General features: G+C 37.8%; 1 protein-coding gene and 1 long non-coding RNA gene across 3 annotated transcripts; one reads left to right on the top strand and one right to left on the bottom strand.

Moving 5' to 3' along the window:
• Nucleotides 1-1,883: 1,883 nt before the first annotated feature.
• Nucleotides 1,884-18,659, top strand: alpk2 (alpha-kinase 2). 2 transcript variants are annotated; one of them, XM_082142168.1, is made up of 11 exons: nucleotides 1,884-2,096; nucleotides 2,955-5,148; nucleotides 6,609-8,091; nucleotides 8,832-8,985; nucleotides 9,484-9,614; nucleotides 10,640-10,678; nucleotides 10,838-11,136; nucleotides 11,226-11,314; nucleotides 14,682-14,899; nucleotides 15,020-15,068; nucleotides 16,047-18,659. In XM_082142168.1, exons 2-11 carry the CDS (start codon nucleotides 2,986-2,988, stop codon nucleotides 16,246-16,248), a joined length of 4,827 nt encoding a protein of 1,608 aa, XP_081998294.1. In that variant the 5' UTR covers nucleotides 1,884-2,096; nucleotides 2,955-2,985; the 3' UTR covers nucleotides 16,249-18,659. The 2 variants fall into 2 exon arrangements, with proteins under 2 accessions (XP_081998294.1, XP_081998293.1); XM_082142167.1 differs by having other exon boundaries at nucleotides 16,008-18,659.
• A 148-nt stretch (nucleotides 18,660-18,807) lies between these two features.
• On the bottom strand, nucleotides 18,808-22,331 carry LOC309478555. The gene is made up of 2 exons (XR_014199029.1): nucleotides 20,679-22,331; nucleotides 18,808-20,591 (listed from the first exon to the last, which is right to left on the bottom strand). It is a non-coding gene; the product is annotated as an uncharacterized lncRNA (long non-coding RNA).

Raw genomic sequence — 22,331 nt, 5'->3', positions numbered from 1 at the left:
CCTGTCCACACCTCTTCCTGTATACAACACAATGCTGTCAGTGACCGGCTCATAAATGTATCAGAAAATAATACGCCACACACACATGATGTAACATGAATGATGTAACAGTCTGTTGTGTGTTTTATTACAGTGTCAAAACCCGGGACCGTATGCCGTCAACCTCTCTAGATGAGCTATGGGCTATGAGTTGTTTCTCCTCTGTCCTAAAGGTGAGAAGTAATGTCTCTTTCTGTTAAAAAAAAGTGACCGTTCCAGTAATTGTAATGATAGCAATGTAAAAGAAATCAATTTTTTCATTTAAAAATGACCCATCAATAAAAATATTAAATGCTGAACCCATTTTTGCACAACACCACATATCTATTTTTACAGAAAGATATGTTGTGATGTTTTGTGTAATGTAATGCCACTCCTCTGCTCGACTGTTTATGAGAGACGACTGCATTTATAGACGTCTGTGTGTCTGTGTGTGTGTGTGTGTGTGTGTGTGTGTGTGTGTGTGTGTGTGTGTGTGTGTGTGTGTGTGTTTGTGTTTGTGTGTGTGTTTGTTTTAAGAGGTGTCCAAGTGAGGCTCAATGGGGAACTAAGGTCACACCACTTGACCTGTAGATGTGAGGTGTGTGTGTGTGTGTGTGTGTGTGTGTGTGTGTGTGTGTGTGTGTGTGTGTGTGTGTGTGTGTGTGTGTGTGTGTGTGTATGTGTATGTGTGCATTGTTCATGACCCTGTCTCAGGACACAGACTGGAGTCAAAGGTTTACGCCCTCTTTTGGGTTGGGGGTTTGCATTAGGACAGTGAAGGATTAAAGACTGTATGTCTTTATGTCCCACAGAGACCAATCGCATTATCGCAACACATTCTAAAGACTGAAACCTCAGCATGATTTTAACAGCCTGCAAAGCTTAAAGGTTTCTCGACCTGTGCCAACCCTAAGCTGGAGTATGTGGGATAAATTTGATGCATCCAGAGACACACTTGTAAATTGAGGGAGATATTAAACATTTTTTATTGTCATTCCAAGTGAACCTCACTTTGAACCCCAATTTTGCACTACATTTCACTACTTCACATGGACTACATTTATAGTACTTTATGGTGCTTTTGCATCAAACCTCTATTTATATAATGCTTTATGCAGATTGTTTCAAAGCAGCTTTACTGTGATAAACAGGAAAATAGTGATCAATGACGCAAACAGAATTCAATTCGGCTGTTAACCAACTCTTTAACGAAAAAGATAATAAAAAAAAGCATGCAGCTTGTTGACAGCTTCTTGAATCAGTTCGCGTAGGTGTTGAGACAGAGAGAGAAAGTTTCCATAACCGTGTTCCTCCTATTAAATGCACCTGTTGGAAAGGCCACCTCACATTACAGATGTGTGTGCTGGAGAGAGAGAGAGAGAGAGAGAGAGAGCATTTGAATAAGAGGATAAGGTGATGGATATTAGGGCGTCCAAGGAAAGAACGAAGCACTTCTGAGAACTACGCAATCTTCTTCCTCTGCGTCAGAGCTCGTAGAACAGATCCTCCCCGTGGAGCTTTAAACATTTCTAACATAGAATCCCTCTATCTGCGCCTGCAACACTGATGCAGGATAAAGACTCGGACAAACGCCTCTGAGAGGCATTAAAATACCTTCCAATGTCAAATTCCCCTCCACTGTTCTGACAGTAATAATCTCATCTGGCTCCACAGATGAAAACACCTCGGAGATCTTCTTCATGATGTTTGTCAACTCTGATTATCAGGTAAATATAGAAGTGAAGTGATAAATTGTCGGACATGGCACATGTCTCTGCTATCAGGTAACCAACTTTGAACTAAGGGGGATGTTGACTAAAAATAAACCCTCTCCCCAAACCCCCAAGACCTTCCAGCTTTACGTGAACCTCATATTATCCAGACCGACATCACTGTTGAGTATAATTGGCCATTTGGAATTATTATATATTTTTTTTTAAAGGTAGTGGGATTTTGTCACTGGGATTTTCTCTGTTAGGACAAACAGTTTCTGTTGTGAATGCAGGGAACTCATGCCGAGAGCTGTCTGCTTTAAGACTGAGATTCTCTCTCATGACCGATGTGTTCTAATTAAGGTAATGGACTCTCAAAGGTTGTGAGGTTTTATGACTTTAACTTTTAATATCAAATAATTGTTCTATTTTTATTTATTTATTATAATGAATTACACTCATTTGTTTATAGTTATGTTTTCTGTCACAGTGCACTTTTCATATTCTAACAAGAAATTGATTTTTAAAGGTCACTTTTTTTTATTATTATCATGCGTCTGTTTTGAATACGTACACAAAACTTTTTGTTGTTGTAGTTTTGCATGCACATTAAATGAGTCAGATGTGTATATAAAATAATAATTGACCTTATTTATTTATGTTTTGCGTTACTTCTTCATAAGTTATTTATGAAGTCTTGCATCTGATTGAAGTGCATGATGACAGTTTAAGAGTAGCTTTAGAAAATCATGCGAGTAGGAAAAACAGGGCTGAGTCATATTCATCTGATAGCTCTGACGTAGGAATCACGTATGGAAATTACGCACACATGGTTTGATACAAATCTAAATGGAAAATCATTTGACCAATCAGTCAGTAATGTTCGACACCATCGGGCAACAATACAGGTTGTTTGTAAAGGAAACACCTAGCATTATATATATATATATATTTATATTGTTGCATGATTTTGCCCATGACGTATTATAAAACATACTGTGGTTGTACAATGGTGTATTGATAGTATCAGATACTGAAAAACATATTTGTGTATTATAGTATTACCCCTTATTTACCCAAATTTCCTAAAAAGAATACCATGTCTAAGAACCACAGTAGTGCTTTTTTGTTGAAACTTGCTTTTTTAAATGATCTCCAGCTCTCAATTTCTATGCGTCTAATTGCTTTCTTTTTCCTCTTTTTCCATTTCCTCTCTCGCAGTGACGTGTGCGCTGTGATCCAGAGAGAGGAGATGACAGCTGAGCAGGTTGACAATCTGCTGCTCTTGGGCACAGATGCTGTCAACTCTTCCCTCGCTTCAGTGCCCATCGAGCAAGATGAGCCGACCCATGCCCCGGGCAACCAGACGGACGACAGCTTCGGTCCCGTCCCTGATCAACAGCCGGATCCAGCTTCAGAAAGCTCAGGATTAATGGCAGTTCTGTGCCAGGGCAGGACCATGGCGATCCATAGTGAATACGATCCAAGATACGATGAGAATGGTTTAGTCTTAACGCAGCCTATGGATCAAACTGCACTGATTGAAATGAAAATAAATCAACCAAATGATGATAAAAGCGACAATTGTGACTTCGATACTGGTGTTGTAATGGAGACTGACAATATTACGAACAGCATTAACAACCCTGACCTAATTAAACTCATGGACGTGGACAATATGATAGACAGAAATCAAAATAACAAACATAGTGATTTAAACACTATAGAGGATCCAAATGATACTCAAGGGACTTTAATGAGTCTAGAAGTTCCATCATTAACAGAACACGACAGACAAGAAGAAATGGGCCAATACACCATTTTAAACCAATATTCCTCCTCTGAGAGTGTTGGACTTGAGGTTAGCCAAATGGCTAATGATGACGATCCCCTGGTAAATACGGTCTCTGATGTAACGGATATTGAGCATCACTATGACCAACCATTCTCGATAGCAAACAATGAGATTGATGTTACTTCCTCTGAATCGTTCATCCAGACCTGCCAGGATACACCTGAAGGTATTGATGTAGCAGTGGAAGGAGCAACTGCCTATAAAACTCACCCAGAGATGCATGCCATTGCAGAGGGCTTGACGTGTGGCGGCTTCACAACCTACCAGACACCAAAGATGGACAATCCAATAACTGACGTCCCTATATGCTTGGGCGATTCGCACGAAGCAGACACTCTAAATATCTTAACACATGCCTCCACATTATTAGATTCTTTGGGGATGAACAACATCTTGGAAACAGCTGACATGCCTATCAATGACAATGACGTCATTCAGACTGTAATTAAAGACTTGGCTTCCTCAAATGTTGGGTTTTGCACTGCCGTTTTAACCCAGACGGTTCAGAATCATCACCAGGTTTCAGAACATGATGTAACAGAATTGGAATCCAACATAACTGATGACTCCATGCTTGATAGAATGACTGATACAAAATTCTCATTGGAAGCCAGTAGAGTGCAACCATTGGTGACTTGTAGCCATGAACCGAGTGCAACAATAGGTAATTCGGAGTCAATTTTCCCCAAATCCATACTTGAAACCCCACAGATTGGTGAAAAACATGAGAAGGATCTCTCACAAGTGGTCCTCTGCCCAACAACAGTCACAAATGGAGATTTAGGTAAACGTTCTGAGGAGATCGAGGGTACTTGCTTAAAGTTCACAGGAAGAGAACGTGATGTTGAGGCTGGTAGTGAGTTGTGGCTGGACGCTTTCCAGTTCTTGGCAGGTGAAGAGGATGAGGGTGCTATTTTTGACAAGTGGGGTCGTTCGTGCTCTCCCAGCCCCCTTACGACTCATCCAGACAACACAAAAGCCGCGGACCACACCAGGAGAGAGAACATTTCAATTGACCACCATGCTGAGGACTGGGAGCTGAGGTTTCCACCTGTTGAGAGGTGGTCGTCCTCAGACAGCTGGGCTAGCGCTCTTTCTGACTGGTTCCAGGCTGTTAACACCTATCCGGAAGACTCTTTCACCAGCGCTAACACTTCAAGCACTGGTTCTAAGCACAGTATGGCAATCCAGGACAATATTTTGGAGCAGAGGACAGGTCCACATAATGCAAACAACAATGGACAGACTGGTCTGTCCCTTAACCTCCTAGAACCAGAAGAACCAGGTCAAGCCTCAAGTAGAGGACAAGTCGAGTCTGATAACACTAATGGAACTTTTTTTAAACAAGGAGATAAAGACAGGCTTCCTTCTCATTTAGACGCAGACAGTCTGGACAATGCAATGATGGAGACTTTGGTTAAGTCTGAATCCCTTAAACCAGATAATAATACAGCCATGGATACGTTTAATGCATCAAAGTCATGTATGTCTTCTGCAAATGAATTCAGTGCCAAACTAAATGGAAGTCAGCACATCTCTGGAGAGCTTTGGAGTGGAAAGGTGAGATGACTAGCACATTTCAAATACAATTAGCGAAGGCAGATTTAGACTCTGGTGTTTTGACTGAGTATTCTTTAGATCTTTTGCGATTTGCGTTGAGAGATTTATACTTCAGAGTTTTCAGTTTCACCTAAAGGTTTTGGTTACCTGCACTGAAATAACCTCATACTGAGCTTAGGCATTTTAAAAGCTGAATCTGAATGTAACTACTACACGGTTTCAGAATTAAACAGAAATTGACCTTTGTACCCTTAGTTCAGTAATGGGATCATCACACATACACCATGTTACTGAATGATTTCTGTATTCGTATACCATGGAATTTACAAGCTACTGAACTTTAAAGAATACACTGTACATCTCCAAAAACATGCTATTACTGTCACATAAAAAAATGCCAATATCATGTTGTTGTTTTTTTACATTGTTTTGTTAGTGACCATTTCCATTATGTAAAAACTTCTACTGTGACAGTATGTGATCTGAAATAGCCTGTCACCTTTAACATTTCCTTTAATAGATCTTACATGTGTTGAATACTTTCATTATTTATTATGACACTCTGTGTGCTGGAAGAGCCCAGTCATTCCACACAGGAATTTCTCTTCATAATGTACACACTCTCTCTAGCTCTCATACACACACATACAAACACATTTACCTAACCTAATTTACTTAATCTAATTATAATAATTAGAGACTAAACCTAAAAAAAAATCCCTACATGTGAATCAATTTAAAAAAAAATTTTTTTTTTACTTTACTTTAATTTGACCTTTTTCTACCCAAAAGGAAGTTTTTGTGTTACTTATCTAACTTCTAGAGCCCTTTTTGACAAATAAATCCCCATAGTATGGCTTAGACACACTCACTAATACTTAAACATTCACCGTCCCCGTCATTTATGACAGATAGCTGTGGCTGCTGAGGAAATGTGAGGTGCGGAGAAAAATACTGATAAACAAAAATGCAGACTAATTATAGAGAGTGGCAGATGATAATAGACCAGAAAGCAAAAAAGGAACTGGAGAGGCAGGGGGTTGAGAGGCACGAGCACAGCTGAGAGCCGAAATACGACCCCTGCTCAACTTCAGCGTCGTACTGTACGTCAGTTTCTCCAATCCCACAGACCCCTGAGCCAGTGGGAGAGTGGTGATTGGTTCACCTGTGTTACACAGTGACTGTGATCACTATAATAGAGATGATCCCTACCATTGCCAACCGCATGTGGCTTTAGACTGCTGCATTAAAGCATAATGATTTTTGCATTAGGCAGACCATCGCCTCAGTGAGGTATGTAAACAAACACAGACATGCAGTTTGGACGAGGATAGGCTTAAATTGTGACTTGTTAAATGATTCTAATTCTTCAATTCCTGTGTTGAATTTATTGTCTTCAGATAGGCTTTTCTGTTTTCTCCATGACATTTAATGTTTTGTTCCATGTTTTTGTGTTTCAGTCGGAGGGAAATGCGCTGGTGGAGGTGACTGAAGACAAAGTTTCCATACTCGGATTGGTCTTCGATGAGGAACGTCAAAGCAGCTTTTCTTCTCCGAAGATCTCAGCTTACACCAGCAACAAGAATTTAACTGGCTGTGTGAGTGGCGATGAGCGGCGTCACGGCTCCAATGTGAATCCGCACACATGTCCCTCTCAATCGGACTTTCACTTGTCTTCTGAGGCGGGACGTGCTGAAGGAAATGGATTGTTTGTGCATTCTAACTCTGAGGACTGTACCGTGAAGCCAAGAGAAGAGAAAAGACTTACAATTCCAGAGTTTATTATGCCGTTTGCTCCACTCTGTACTGGCAAAAATTTCCTCAATCATAGTTTATTGAGAGAGGACAGTCCACAAGCTGATCTAGATCTTCCTCCTAAAGGGATTATTAATGAGATACACCTTAAGAGTGATCAAAAATCAGTCAGTAGTGACAATTCTTCTGAAGACCGCTTTCATACATGCCCTGAGCAGTCTTCATCTTCATCCGTTGTAGATTCAGATGATCCTTCCATCAAGTATACGCTTTCTAAGTTACTTTTACTGACAGGAGAGCATTTTATGGTGTCTGAGAGCAAACGTGTTGCATATGTTACTCTAGACTTGGAGGAACCCAGAAGTTTTTGTCCTTTTTCCTTGTCAAACTGTGCGGAACTACCTAAAACAGACACAATGCCTCAAAAGACCTCAGATGGTAAAACACGCACTAAACATAAGGAGAAACCAGCTGAGAAGCAGCAACATGGGATTCAAACATCAAAAAAGCAAGATCTTCAGTTTTCATCCCAGGTGAAAGACAAATTCAACTCAGAAGAAGCTGGTTGTAAAGATCATCCGGTCACTGTCATTGAAACCATCGTCATCACAGAGAAGATCGTTCCTAAAACCCAAGGGAAGAAGAAAAAGAAGCATGCGCAACATGGGATGCCAAAACCCGAGAATGATACACCGACTAATATAGGGAGCAGGAACGCTCAGAAGAGCACAATTGGCAAGACAGAGAACCTTGAAGTGAAGGTGGCATCAAATGGTCTGGAAAAATCAGCATCTCATCTTCCCACCAAAATGGACATTACTAACAAAGATAGCACTCAAAAAGTCATGACAGTGAGACCCAAAGTAGAACCCAGTAGGGCCAAGATGAACCCTGCCAGCATAAATGCCACTCAGAAAGCTGTCCCTATAAAACTCAAAGCAGACGCCAGTAACACAGCCAAGATGGAAAATAAGACGTGCACCTCAGATTCTCAGAGCACATGTTTATCCAGTGTGTTAAATGACGACATAAAGCGCAGGCGAATTGCAGACGTGTCTGGAGCAGTTTCGATAAGGACAAGACCACAGCTGCCTGCAATTTTCCGCCAAGCAAGAAAAGATGGAGAAGATGTGCCTCGAAGAGCTTACAGTGATGCCGTCAAGCAGAAGATTCCAACACCCAAAGAAGGTTCTCCAAATGCATTCCTGTTCAACTTAGTTTTAAAAGTCAATCCAGTAGAACAGAGCTGAAATCTACGACATTGGCACTCCCCATTGCCATAAAGCCCAATGTCCTGCAGAGTCTAACTTCAACCTGCCCAAAACACACTTGTCTGGAAGTGTTCTAGTAATCCTGAAGACCTTGATTAGCTTGTTCAGGTGTGTTTGATTGGGACTGGAGCTAAACTCTGCAGAATAGTGTTAGGATTGGACACACTCTTATTAGAGCATTATTGCCCGGTTTCATAGACGGGGCTTAAGCTTAGTCCCAGACTAAAATTCATGTTTGAGCTGTTTTAACAAAAAGCAACAGCAAAAGCAACTTTAGCTAAAAGTTTTTTTTTTCTAAGGCACGTTTTTGAAAAGCTACTTAAATGTCCTAATTGAACTAAGGCCTAATCCTGGCTTAATCTAAACCCTGTCTGTGAAACCAGGCCTTTGTGTTTAATTTTTACCAGTTCCTGAGTCAGAAATGTCAGAACCCTGCAGGAAAAAGTCTTTGCTGGTTTTAACTGGTTTAAGCTGATTTAGCTGGTCTCTAGTTAAGGTGGTTTTAGTTGGCCACCTTAGGGAGACTAGCTAATCACCTAGGCTGGTTTAAGATGTTCTTAGGGGTATGCATGGCAGCAGATTATGAAATATTGCACTAATAAGTGGCCATGTGAAAAATGGTTTATAAATGACATATTTGTATGTGTTTTGTTGTAGTTGTGGTTCCTCGTGTGGTCTCAGAAATCCAGGCTGACCCAGTCCCTACTGACCCCCAAAACATCTTACTTCGGTGCCAGTTCAGTCCCATCCCACCTGATGCCACCATTAAGTGGACTAAAGAGGGAACAGTGCTGTCAAACATAAACAAAGTGTAAGATAAACCCTCTTTACCCATCAGTCCCCACTGTATCGACTGACTCTGGGTCCAAACATTATTAGTTAACAAAGATGACCACATTTCTGAAGAACATCGTCATAACTTTTTTACCACTTGGTGTCACTCTGTTCTTGTCTAAATCTGCTGTACATTTTGGCAGAGACCCGACTGAACATCAGAGCACTGGTGATTCAGCCATGAGTTGGAGTGAGAGAAAAATGAACCTTTTACATAACCATGTGATTCATTCCTACGAAATGCTGACTATGCCTCAGACACTCTCAAACAGGCCTCTGCTTTCCAGAATTGTCCTTCTGTGTTGTTTTGTAAGCTGTAACTGAAGTTATACGGTATATAATATGGATTCAGGGATGAACATCTGCGTTGACCACTATATTTATTTAGTCTTTAGGGCCTTGATTAAGTAATTGAAAATATTTGCCCAGATGTGTGAAGAATTATTGATTTACTAGGTTTTTCTTTTTTCTGCAGAGAGAAGGATGACGGCCGCTTCACACTGACAATCCTGAATGCTTGCAGTAAAGATCTAGGGCTGTACAAATGCAGTCTGAATGCCGCCAACGTTTCTGTTTCGACATTAGAGTACCATCTCACATCTGAGGGTAAGACATAGAGGGCTGCTTTCCCAGATTAATCTGATTAAAGAGGCTATAAATTAAGATTTGAATTTGCTAATGTACTCCATGACTAAGCAGAAATTTACAGCATGATTTTTAATTCGCGTTCTGAAGCTTCAGCAGAAAGATTGATGTAATAGACAAAAAAAAAAAAAAAAAAGATCGAGATTTTCCCACTTTCAAAATGACTTACTGAATTTGATACAACATGACTGGTAATTTAGGACATTCTGCAAGTATGCATGTGTGTGGCATGAATACAATTCAAACATACTACAATACTATTCAGTTTGTTTGTTTTTAAAGAAAATAATATGTTTATTCGGCTAGGATGCATTCAGTTGATCAAAAGTGACAGTAAAGACATTTATGATGTTAGAAAAGATTTCTCTTTCAGATGAATGCTGTTCCTGAAAAATATGCATCTGTTTCCACAAAAATGTTAAGCAGTAAAACTGTATTTATTTGATCGAAAAGAACAGTAAAAACAGTAATTTTGTGTAATATTATTACAATTTAAAATAACTTTTTTCTATTTCAATACATTTTAAAATGTCATTTATGCGAAGCTGAATTTTCAGCATTTTTTACTCCAGTCTTCAGTGTCACATGATCCTTGAGAAATCCTTTTAATATATTGATTTGCTGCTCAAGACACATTTCTTACTATTATTAATGTTGAATATGATATATTTTTTCAGGATTCTTTAATGAATACAATGTTCAAAAGCACAGCATTTGTTTAAAATATACATTTTTACAAAACATTACCAATGTCTTTGTTACTTTTGCCTAATTTAATGTGTCTTTGCTGGAAAAAAAAAAGTATACATTTCTTTAAATACAAATTTTACTGACCTCAAACTTTTGAAGCGTAATGTATATATTTCTTCATTTTAGTGTCAAATATGTACAATTTATGTCTGGGAAACCAATCCTCACATTGTAAATCTGTAAACATGAGAAGACAATGCACACATTGACTCAACTGTCTACATTTTTTATTGCAGTGCTTATGGAACTAGTCATTCCGAGTCATGATCAACCAGGTAAACAGACCTTAATTTAATGGTCTTTAAAGAATCTGCAGAGTAGCAAAACTATTATGAACATTTTATTTCATTAAAATCTGAGAGATATATGTTTTAATGGCCTGTGGATGTGATTGGTTAGTTATACCAAAGTTCTCCCCCTATTTAATCTCCCAGCTGAGCCCAGGGCTGTGAACGGGGACGAGGAGAACGTCCAGTGCAGCCAGCTTTTCTTTAAGGAGGATTTTCTCTCAGATCAGTTCTTTGGAGAGAATCAATCCGCTAGCATTGTGACTGAGAAGATTCACTTCGGTGAAGGCATGCACCGCAAGGCTTTCAGAACCACTCTTAGAGAAGGCAATCTTCCACGATTTAACCCTGGCCATCCCTGCGTCCTGAAAGTCCACAACGGCATCAGCTATGGGACTAAAAATAATGAGGAACTTGTCCAGAAGAACTACAGCCTGGCTGTGGAGGTGAGAATGGATGTCTTCAGGGAGATGTTTAATTAAGAAATTAACTTAAGGAAATTTGGGACTGATAAATTTTTTTCTGTATTAACCAGGAATGTCATGTGCAGAATACCGCAAGGGAATATATTAAAGCGTACAATAGTGTGGCCAAATCTGCTGAATCATTTGGAGAGGTGCCAGAGTAAGTATATGAAAACTCTCCAACTGTCTCCTTACTGTCTACACAATATTGACATTACACACTTATGTTTGTAATGTGAGGTGTAAAAAGTACTGGGAAACTTGTACGTACTTTACATACATTACGTGAAGCATTAATTGATGCTTAAACACTCAATTAAAAGTTAAAGGTATCTAACCAAAATGTACTTGTGTGAAGTGGAAATGTATCCACATTTACTTAATTAAAAAGTAAACTTAATTAGCATTTGAATTTTGACAGTACTGAACTTAAGAATTAGGAAACATTTTCTAATTAAAGTAACATCTACAGTATGTTCAAAAGTTTGGGTTGGTAAGATTTTGTTATATTTTTTAGAAAGAAATCTCTAATGCTCACCAAGGCTGCATTTATTTAATCAAATATACAGTAAAAACAGTAATATTGTGAAATATTATTACAAATGTAAAAAAGTGTTTTCTATTTGAATAGAATATAAATGTATTCCTGTGGTGGCAAAGCTGAATTTTCAGCAGCCATTTCTCCAGTCTTCAGCTGCTTGTTATCAAAAAGTGGTGCTTATTAATATTTGTGTGGACACCGTGATATTTAAAGGGATACTTCAGGATTTAGCATTAAGCTTTGTATTAGTAGAAAACCTGTAGTATTTTCGAATTACTGTGCTTACCACCCTCATATCCCCCTGAGACGAGATATTTATGTATTTTTTGTCTGGAAAAAATCCTCAGATGACGCAAAAATCGTCCTTTTGCGTCATTGGAGGATTTTTTGGCCAGAGGCTAAAGACTACAGCCAGTAGGAGGGGCTGTCCCGCATGTTTTCAGCCCGCCCATAGAGGGATCTCACTCACAGAATGTACACAGTGTCAGCCGTCTTTCTTTGGAAGCTAAGCTAACAGGCTCTTGATCTGTGGAGAAAGCTGAGTAGTAGGAGAAAGCTGAGTAGTAGGGGTTACCATACTCTTTGCCGTCGAGATCGTCCAAAATGTCCGGGATTCGGCTTTTGCTTTCTGCAGTCGCCATTCATTGTTTACATGCACACCTTTTGTTTCAATCTAACTGAATTCATTCCGATTGGTGAAACTGAATGTAGTGTTTACATGAACGCTAAACAAGTGATCGGTTGATGTGCGTTTTAACATTGCTAAAAAAAATCCCGCTCCTCCGTGAGAGATACGAGACCATTGCGTCTCACAGACAGTCTTTGACTGCAGCGCGTCCTGCTCATCGGTAATCACGCCACCGGCCTCGCACCGTTCTCCCGCGGTCCTCATCCTCGTCCTGCTCGCCACAGTAAACATAATGAATGGCGACTGTAGAACGCAAAAGCCGAATCCCGGACATTTTGGGCGATCGTGAAATCCCGGGCAGACTCTTGACGGAGCCTCACTAGTAGCCTAGCCTTGTTGTTTAACTGCGAGCTCTCTTACCGGTAGGCGTGGCTTGGGAGTGGCCTCCTAGGGCAGTGAAGCAAGTGCATTCTGGGAGTTGTTGTCTTATAAGCCAAAAATAAATTTTCTGGCTTTTCTCAGTCTAGAAAGCTCCAAATTCAAAAATAATTTCACATTTCTTCTACATAAATGACCCATTTTAAATACACATTCATCTTTCCAGAGGTGAAGTATCCCTTTAAAAAAAAAAATCAGGGCTCTTTAATGAATAGAAAGTTCTATAGAACAACATTTACAGTTGTAATCGAAATTATCCAATCCCATTGCAACTCAGGTTAATTGGCAAAATTTACAGACTTTTAGTTGTTTATATTGAACAAATCAAACAGAATTGAAAATTAAAATAGCTCAACACCAACTGCTTCAAGTGGTTTCCCCAAATTCAACAGAAAATGCCACTTTTAATGACTTGTGCAGTCTTAAAATTATTCAACCCTTCTTGGCAAGCACCTTTAGTACTTAGTAGAACACCCTTTTGCTGTTATGACCAGCTGCAAACGAGATGTATAACCAGACACCAGCTTCTGGCAGCGTTTCTGAGGAATCTTACCCCATTCCTTATGAGCAATGAAATATTGCCTGTTTAAGCCTCCAGTTCAGAAATATTCTTGGGTTAGCGTGCTTCAAGTCAGGTGACTGATGGCCACTGTAGAATCTTCCAGGACTTCTGCAACCAGCCTTGGTGGAATTTGAGGTATGCTTGGGGATCATTGTCCTGTTGGAAGGTCCAATGATGCCCAAGCTTCAGCATCCTCACTGACGGCATGCCATTCTCTCCTAGGATTTCCTGACACTTCAATGAATCCATCTTGTCTTCCACACGCTGCAGGTTTCCAGTGCCAGAGGATGCAAAGCAGCCCCAGAGCATCACTGAGCACCACCATGCTTAACTGTAGACAGAGTGCTCTTTTCAGCATATGCTTCATTCTTCTTCCTCCAGACATACCGCTGATCCATAGGGCCGAAAAGTTCCAGTTTTGTTTCATCGCTCCACATAACAGAATCACAAAACTTCTGTGGCTTATTTCTATGATTTTGAGCAAATCGGAGCCGACTTTTGTTGTGCTTTTGGGTCAGTAGTGGTGTACGTCTTGGAGTTCTGGCATGCGTTTAGTACGTGCCTTACTGTGCAAGCTGAAACCTCAGAGCCTGTTGCCACCAAGTCTTGCTGCAGGTCTTTTGCAGTCACTCAAGGGTTCTTCTGAACCTGCCTTCTCAGAAATCTGGTTGCAGCCGTTGATGGTTCCCTTTTTTGTCTGCCCCTTCTAGGCAGTGTAACCACTGTTCCTTTAACTATGAACTTGCAAACTATGCTTCCAATGGTGTCTCTATGAACATTTAGTGCCTTCGCTATCTTTTTGTATCCTGTTCCTTGTTTGTGAAGGGCGATGATATCTTCTCTTAACTTTTTGAACCATTCTTGTGACTTAGCCATACTGTATTTCTAACATGCAGTGACACTCAAATATTCCATGTGTTCTAGCTCAAGCACACCTGGTGCAACTAATGAAGCCCTTGATTAGTTGCATCAGGTGTGCTTGAGAAAGATTTAGCAGATTTGTGCTGTTGTGAAGGATTCTATTCAGGGGGTTGAATAATTTTGAGACTGAAGAAGTATTTTCAGTTGAATTTGCGAAAACCACTTGAAACATTTGTTGTGTTGAGCTATTTCAATTACTTTTGTTAGATCTTTTCATTGCAAACAGCTGAAGGTCTATACATTTTGCCAATAAACCTGATTTGCAATGGGTGTTGAATAATTTCGATTACAACTGTATTTGAAATAGAATTTCATAGAATTGCAACATTGTTTTTTTTACTGTCACTATTGTTCAACTGAATGCATTCTTGCTAAATAGAAACTGTATATTTACACATAAAGAAAGTTAATTAATCAGCATTCATAAACATTCCCAGAATCATCCCTATTTATTTGGTGCACCGGCCGTCCAACGACATCCCTTACGCCACGCTGGAGGAGGAGCTGCTGGGAGACTTCGTGAAGTACTCTGTGAAGGATGGGAAGGAGATCAACCTGATGCGCAGAGACTCTGAGGCGGGACAGAAATGCTGTGCCTTTCAGCACTGGGTCTACGCACAGACAGAGGGCAACCTGCTGGTCACCGATATGCAAGGTATTTAATGTACTTCAATTTTACCACGTGTTGCACATCATGACATGTACAGTATAGATGTAGGTTGAAGATGGAGTAAAGATGGAGTGAAGATTCACAATTGTTCTCCTTCATGAACAGGTGTCGGTATGAAACTAACAGATGTTGGGATTGCCACGTGTAAAAAAGGGTAAGTTATTAATCAAATATCTAAATTGTATGTTTTATTAAATATATTGAAATATGTAAATATAAATATACCTAATAGAAATCTAAATAATATAATAATAGTACATCATTTAAATTTCCGTTTCATATTTGAATATGTAAATCTAAATATCATTGGCTTATCTACAAAATTAGAGCTGCACGATTCTGAATAAACTAAGAATTGTTTAAAATGGAGGTCATGATTCTCTCATGATTCTGAATAGACAACTAAACAAAATAACTAAATAAAATAACTGTAATTTACTAGAGGTTCTGACAAAATGGTAGGCTAATTTCTGTAGCCTATTCAAAAAATATTTAATGAACTGTTTTCTAAAACAAATTAATCAGGTTTGAATGAATGATTTAATGACTCTCTCATAAAGACTTCACTTGTTTCATTTCTGGATGAATCAACGTTTTTTAATGGATCTCTTGAATGAATGATTCAATGACAAATAAATTAACAGTCACTTCTTGCCACCTACTGGTGAAACAATGTAATTAATACGTTCTTTATTTGAAGCGTCGTTACTTTCAAATGGTGTTTTATACTCTTTGATCGCTACATTAAAAATCAATGTTTATATTTGAACTATAAACTTTTATCCCAGTTATCCTGTGATAGTTTGAATTATTGTAACACAGAAATAATGATACGGTGATGTTGAAAAGACTGCTCGCTCTGGCTCAGTGGCAGCGGCAACATAAATTTGAATAATTCCACTGAGATCGTACTTTTCAAAGGTTTGAATCGTTGTCATTTAGGAATAAGATTGCGTGGGTGTTTGAATTGCGATCGTGAGTTTTTAATGATTCATCGTGCAGCTCTAATATAATAAATTATAATAACAACTAATTATTTAAATATCCCTTTCTTATATTTAAGTAAAAAAAAAATAAAAAAAATAATGTGTAGTTATTATGAAAGCAGTAATATTGATTTGTATTGGTGCAGCTATAAGGGATTCAGAGGAAACTGTGCCATGTCCTTCATTGATCAGTTCAAAGCTCTGCATCAGTGTAACAGCTACTGTGAGCTCCTGGGCCTGATGTCCCTCCAGCCCAAGCCAAAACGCACCATTGGCCCCCCAAAGCCAAAGACACAACACGTGCCAAAGAAAAAAACTTTCGGCCCTGTTCTGAGTGGCAAATCCTGATTGGACAGAAGCCCTGAACATTTGCTTGTAGGATAAGTAGTGTTTGCAGGTTTTAGCAATGAAGTCTTGCTTAGGGACAATTGTGTTTCTGAGATGTTTCTTTAAATGTAAGATGACATTCATCTGTAAGGACATTAGGGAGGTTACTTCTTTCTTGAGAGTTCTTTGTGCTATTTTAAATGAGCTTATTGCTGATTCGTATTTATTTTTTTAAATGTTTTTTAAGAGGTGAGTGGATTGTGAAAGAATTGCTTTAATATTTTTAAATCAAAGAAATATAGAAAGTTATCAACATAGGGTTTTCATCCTGATTTGCTCTGTTGAAAAGTTCATAATAGTGCCAGTGGTGCTGCCATCTTGTTTCTTTATTATTAGCCTACTGGCACTATTCTATAGACATGCCAGAATAATTATGTTATTATGAATGTTTGTTATGATAGTACTAAAGCTTGATGAGCAAGTTCACCCAAATATGAAAATTCTGTCATTAATTACTCACCCTCATGTCGTTCCAAACTCGTAAGACTTTTGTTCGTCTTTATAACACAAACGAAGATATTTAAAATGAAATCTGAGAGATTTCTGTCCTTCCATTGACTGACTATGCAACTACCACTTTGAAACTTCATAAAGAGATCATAAAACTAATCTATATGAATTGAGCAGTTTAGTCCAATTTAGGCTTTTATTCACATATAAACATTGATCAGTTAAAATAAACAGAAGCTCAACCGAACCTGCTTGACACACGAGAACAAAAGTCATTGGTTCTTGCAGAAGCTCAAGCGTGCTGCGTAACACGAGAATGAATCTCATTGGTTCTTGAGGAAGCTCAAACACGCTGCGTAACTCCAGAATGAATCTCATTGGTTCTTGCTGAAGCTCAAACGTGCTGCGTAACACGAGAATGAACCTCATTGGTTCTTGCGGAAGCTCAAACGTGCTGCGTAACACAAGAATGAATCTCATTGGTTCTTGAGGAAGCTCAAGCGTGCTGCGTAACACGAGAATGAATCTCATTGGTTCTTGAGGAAGCTCAAACACGCTGCGTAACTCAAGAATGAATCTCATTGGTTCTTGCTGAAGCTCAAACGTGCTGCGTAACACGAGAATGAACCTCATTGGTTCTTGAGGAAGCTCAAACGTGCTGCGTAACACAAGAATGAATCTCATTGGTTCTTGCAGAAGCTCAAGCGTGCTGCGTAATCCGAGAATGAATCTCATTGGTTCTTGAGGAAGCTCAAACGTGCTGCGTAACACGAGAATGAACCTCATTGGTTCTTGAGGAAGCTCAAACGTGCTGCGTAACACGAGAATGAACCTCATTGGTTCTTGCTGAAGCTCAAACGTGCTGCGTAACACGAGAATGAACCTCATTGGTTCTTGAGGAAGCTCAAACGTGCTGCGTAACACAAGAATGAATCTCATTGGTTCTTGCAGAAGCTCAAGCGTGCTGCGTAATCCGAGAATGAATCTCATTGGTTCTTGAGGAAGCTCAAACGTGCTGCGTAACACAAGAATGAATCTCATTGGTTCTTTCACGTCAAGCAAGCATGTTTGAACCTCCGTTTACCACAACTGATGTGCGAGTTGATGGATGTTTATATGTGAATAAAAGCCTAAATTAAATCTGTTCATCATATAACGTGATCGTTTCTCTTCAAATTCGGACTAAACCGCTCAATTCATATGGATTAGTTTTACGATCTCTTTATGAACTTTTTGAATTGTCAAAGGGGTAGTTGCATAGACTGTCAATGGAGGGACAGAAATCTCTCAGATTTCATCAAAATATCTTCATTTGTGTTTCAAAGATGAACGAAAGTCTAACAGGTCAGAAACGACATGAGTGTGAGTAAATGATGACAGAATTTAAATTTTTTTGGGTGAACTATCCCTTTAAATAGATATTAACTTTATGAGTGAGATGAATGGTAAAAATTGTTAATGTAACCGCTAGAATTGAATGTTGGAAGCTGCTCATTTTCAATGTTAAAATTTACAAAGTAAAATATTTCATTTTTATCCTTTACTGTTTAGTTTTACTTTAATGATCTATGCTGTTTGTCTCTGGGAAGGTAGGATAAGGTGGTGAATATGATACTATGGAAAAGTTTGCACACTTGCCCTAGTAAACAGCTGTTGTAACTGTAAGAATGACAATCCTCCCACCTTCACGTTTCCATCATCCTTTGAAAGTCAAATGACTTATTGCCTCATTACTATATATAAACACACACGTTTGAAGCAACATATTTGTCCTGTTAATGAACCGCACAAATGAATCACCTGCAATTAAAAACTGTGATGTTTGCTGCTTTATGCAAATCTAGATAGTCTTATATTTAAGTATTAGTAGTGAATATGGATTGAAGGTCATAGGTTATAAGATTTTTGATTTGACTGAACCTCAATCCTGTTGTATTGGCTTTGAATGGCCTTTTTTTGAACGATATAATGTATACTAATAAATATTGTTTTTCTCTTTTTTTTTTTTTTTGAGTATGGGTTTGATTTTAATCACAAATCATGTGTTACAAATAACATTTGACCCATTAAAACACTTCAAAACTTTTATTGTCATGAAGATACCACATTAATACAGAATACAATATGAAGGAAGCAAGCATCACATGACATGCATACTGAACCCATTAATAATAATCTAATAACAGCAACTGTGTCAGTAGGCAGACATGATCTGTGTTCGGCAGATGCCAATTCATCAACCTTACACACAAAGTCATACGTGTTCATTTAAAGACACAAAGGTGATTCATTTTCCCACAATAGAATCCCACAGCCTGTGACATCATCTGTTTCTCTTCGCTGCTGATTGGCTGAGGGGGTCGTGAGGTCTCACCGTGACTATTTAGTGTGATAATGGCGTTTGACGACAGAGGATACAAACACCATTGTCACACTCCACAGCTCAGGAGGACAACAAACAGACAGACAGGAACATTGCAGGTGTATAACCGTGTTTGTGCTCCTTCCAGAAGTAGTTTTATCAACTGTTGTTAATTGTAACACTATACTTTTACTTTGTAGTATGGTTAGGATATTGAATTCGTCTTGACGTTTCAGAATCTCATTTAAACCCTCAAAATGATCCTCTGAACAGCAACTTGCACTTAAATGAACAAGGCCAGGATACTTCGCCCTTTCCCCCCTTCTCTTTCAGTCATCAGTCGGTTATCGTCTTCTGTTTACATGCTGGTCAGTGGAGTGGACGGTGATGGGAACAGTGCAGATGGTTTCTTCTAAACCATAGTTCGTTCTCATATACTATTATTGAACATTTAAAATATGTTGTAACGAAAAAATAACCTAAACAACAACCTTCAGAACTTAAAGTTCTGCTAAATGGTTCCATTGCCTCTCCATATGGGATATTGAAATGTCATGTACAAGAATATGACTAAGGCAATGCATCATTTTTCAATATAAGCATCATGAAATCAGTGTCACATGATCCTTCAGAAATGATATGCTGATCTGATGCTCAAGGAACATTTCTTATTATCAACGTTATTTTATGAATAGAAAGTTGAAAAGAACAGCATTTATAACATTATAAATAAACATTATATTTTGGTTCTGGAAGTTAAATACATTTTAACAACAAAAAAAAAACTTTAATATTAAAACCAATATTTTTTTAACTTTAAAATAATAATATAATTAAACATTTTATTTCAGATAGTTGCCAAGCCTTCTATTTTGGTGTACTAAAATAAACAAACTGAAATTAACATTAATAAAAACTACAGACAAAAAAAATAAAAAAATTTTTTAACAAATTAAAATAAAAAAATCTTCATGATATAACTATTTCAATGCTACAAAAATAACAATAATTTACTGTCAATTTTCGATCAATTTCATGCATCCTTGCTGAGCAAAATTATTATTTTTTGTTTTTATCCATTAAAGTCCATTGATTGAAAAATTGTTGAAAATGTCTCTTCTTGAACTCTTTTTTATTAAATTACTGACTGTCACTTAATAATTGTCTAGATCTTCATTCTTCTTTTACAAAGATTTAGTGTTATGTAAAACTTTCTGATGTACAAACACTCACTGACCCTTTTGTTTGCATTAAAAAAAAATGTAAATTGTAAAAAGCAATCATTTTGTTGTTTATGAATCGTTTCTAATTGTCATGAATTTCCTACTGAAAAAAATTACACAACCTTAAATATTAATATAGATAATTAATAAGCTCAAATGAGGATTTTTTTTTTTTTTGACACCATATCCTTTCTCAGAGTTTCTATGGACAAGTTGACTTACCACAGACCCTGTTTTGTAAAGATGGCTGATCCACGTGTTCCTCCATGCTATAGGAATAAAGAGAGCACTGAAAAAGAAACACTTCACAAAACAATCTCTCAGTGAACTACAAACACTATAAAACACACATACACACACACACTTATATCCTCACATAGTCTCTTACAGGGTTCCTCAATCTGCAAGAAAACGAGAAACAAGTCCAGTCTCTGAACCGAGTTTGCCATGACTGGTCATTCTGCTCTCCTTTAACCTCCCTATATGTACCTAGAGAGGGTTTAGTCAAACAGTTTTGTGATAAGCTTAGAGAAGTATTGATCCGCAGTGACGTGGGGACGAGGTCACTAACCCAAAACCTGCGAGTGCTTATGAAAGAAGAAACCTTTTGAAAAGCAGTTTCCAGTAAGCATTCTTACAAATGCACCAGCAACATATCAGACATCTGTACCCATAAAAACAATCATGCGATATAACTCGTGGTGAGACCTTCTGAAATGCTTTGCTCTTGAATCAGTGTTTGAAATATAAGATAATATGGTTATTGATTTTGTCAGCCCAAATATTTCAGCAGGTGCAAAAGAAAGATTATACTGACACTATGGACTGTATTTATTCCATGCAAATCCACGTAACATAACCGTCTTACCTACTTTCCAACACAGTGAAGCAGTCAGGCCTGCCGCAGTGTTACATTAACTGAAGCTCATTCTCTGAATAGGTGCAGGTGAGTTTGGAGCTGGACTTGTTTGCGATTACTGAAAGAGAGCACTTGATAAAGTGTACAGGACAGCAAGCCGCTTTTATTTGCTTGTCCTTGGATCTGATTGCTGCCCGATTGCATGTGTGAATGAACTGAGTTTCCTTCACCGCTTAGCATCACAGCTGGACACATGGCATGAGGCTCTGCTGAGCAACATTAGTGGACAAATGACCAGAAATGATTTGACTCAACAAGTAAATCAACCGTCTAGAAAAACAAATACATTTTTGAAACGTCATCATATAAAAAAATATAAGGCATATTAATCATCATTTTGGATTGTGAATAATATAAGCATAATTCATGTTAAATTATATGCAATTACTATTATAAGAAATGTATAATATAAAATATTTTACAGAATTATTTTGGTTTGTAATTAACCAAAAAAGTTGCAAAAACTATGACCTGACAGTAATCCGGCACATAAAATAATATTATTTGCTGTAAAATTAAAGTGAAATTTTAAAATGAAAATGTTGACGTCCAAAAAAGACAACATTCATAATTTTTAAACAGTCATTCAAAACTTTGGGGTTAGTAATTTTTTTTATTATTATTTTTTATTTTTTTTATCTTTAAGAAATTAATGTTTATTCAGTAAGGATGCATTAAATTGATCAAAAGTGACAGTAAAGACATATATAATGTTACATAAGATTTCTTTTTCAAATATTTTTTTTCTTCAAAAATAAAATCCCCCCCCAAAAATATATCACAATGTCCACAAACATTTGAAGCAGCATAACAATATTCAACATTGCTAATAATAATAATAAATGTCCCAAATCAGCATATTAGAATGATTTATGAAGGATCATGTGACACTGAAGACTGAAAATTCAGCTCCGTCATCAAAGAAATATATTGAATTTTAAAACCTATTAAAACAGTTCTTTACATTCGTGAAAATTATTACAATTGAACCGTTTTTACTTTATTTTTAAACAAATAAATGCAATAAAAAAATCTTACCAACCCCAAATCTTTGAAAAGTAGTGTACTGTATGTAAATTACTAATATGTA

The sequence above is a fragment of the Leuciscus leuciscus genome (genome assembly GCF_965113295.1).
Source record: "Leuciscus leuciscus genome assembly, chromosome: 16".
Classification (NCBI taxonomy): domain Eukaryota; kingdom Metazoa; phylum Chordata; class Actinopteri; order Cypriniformes; family Leuciscidae; genus Leuciscus; species Leuciscus leuciscus.
This window is presented reverse-complemented; position numbering and strand designations above follow the sequence as displayed.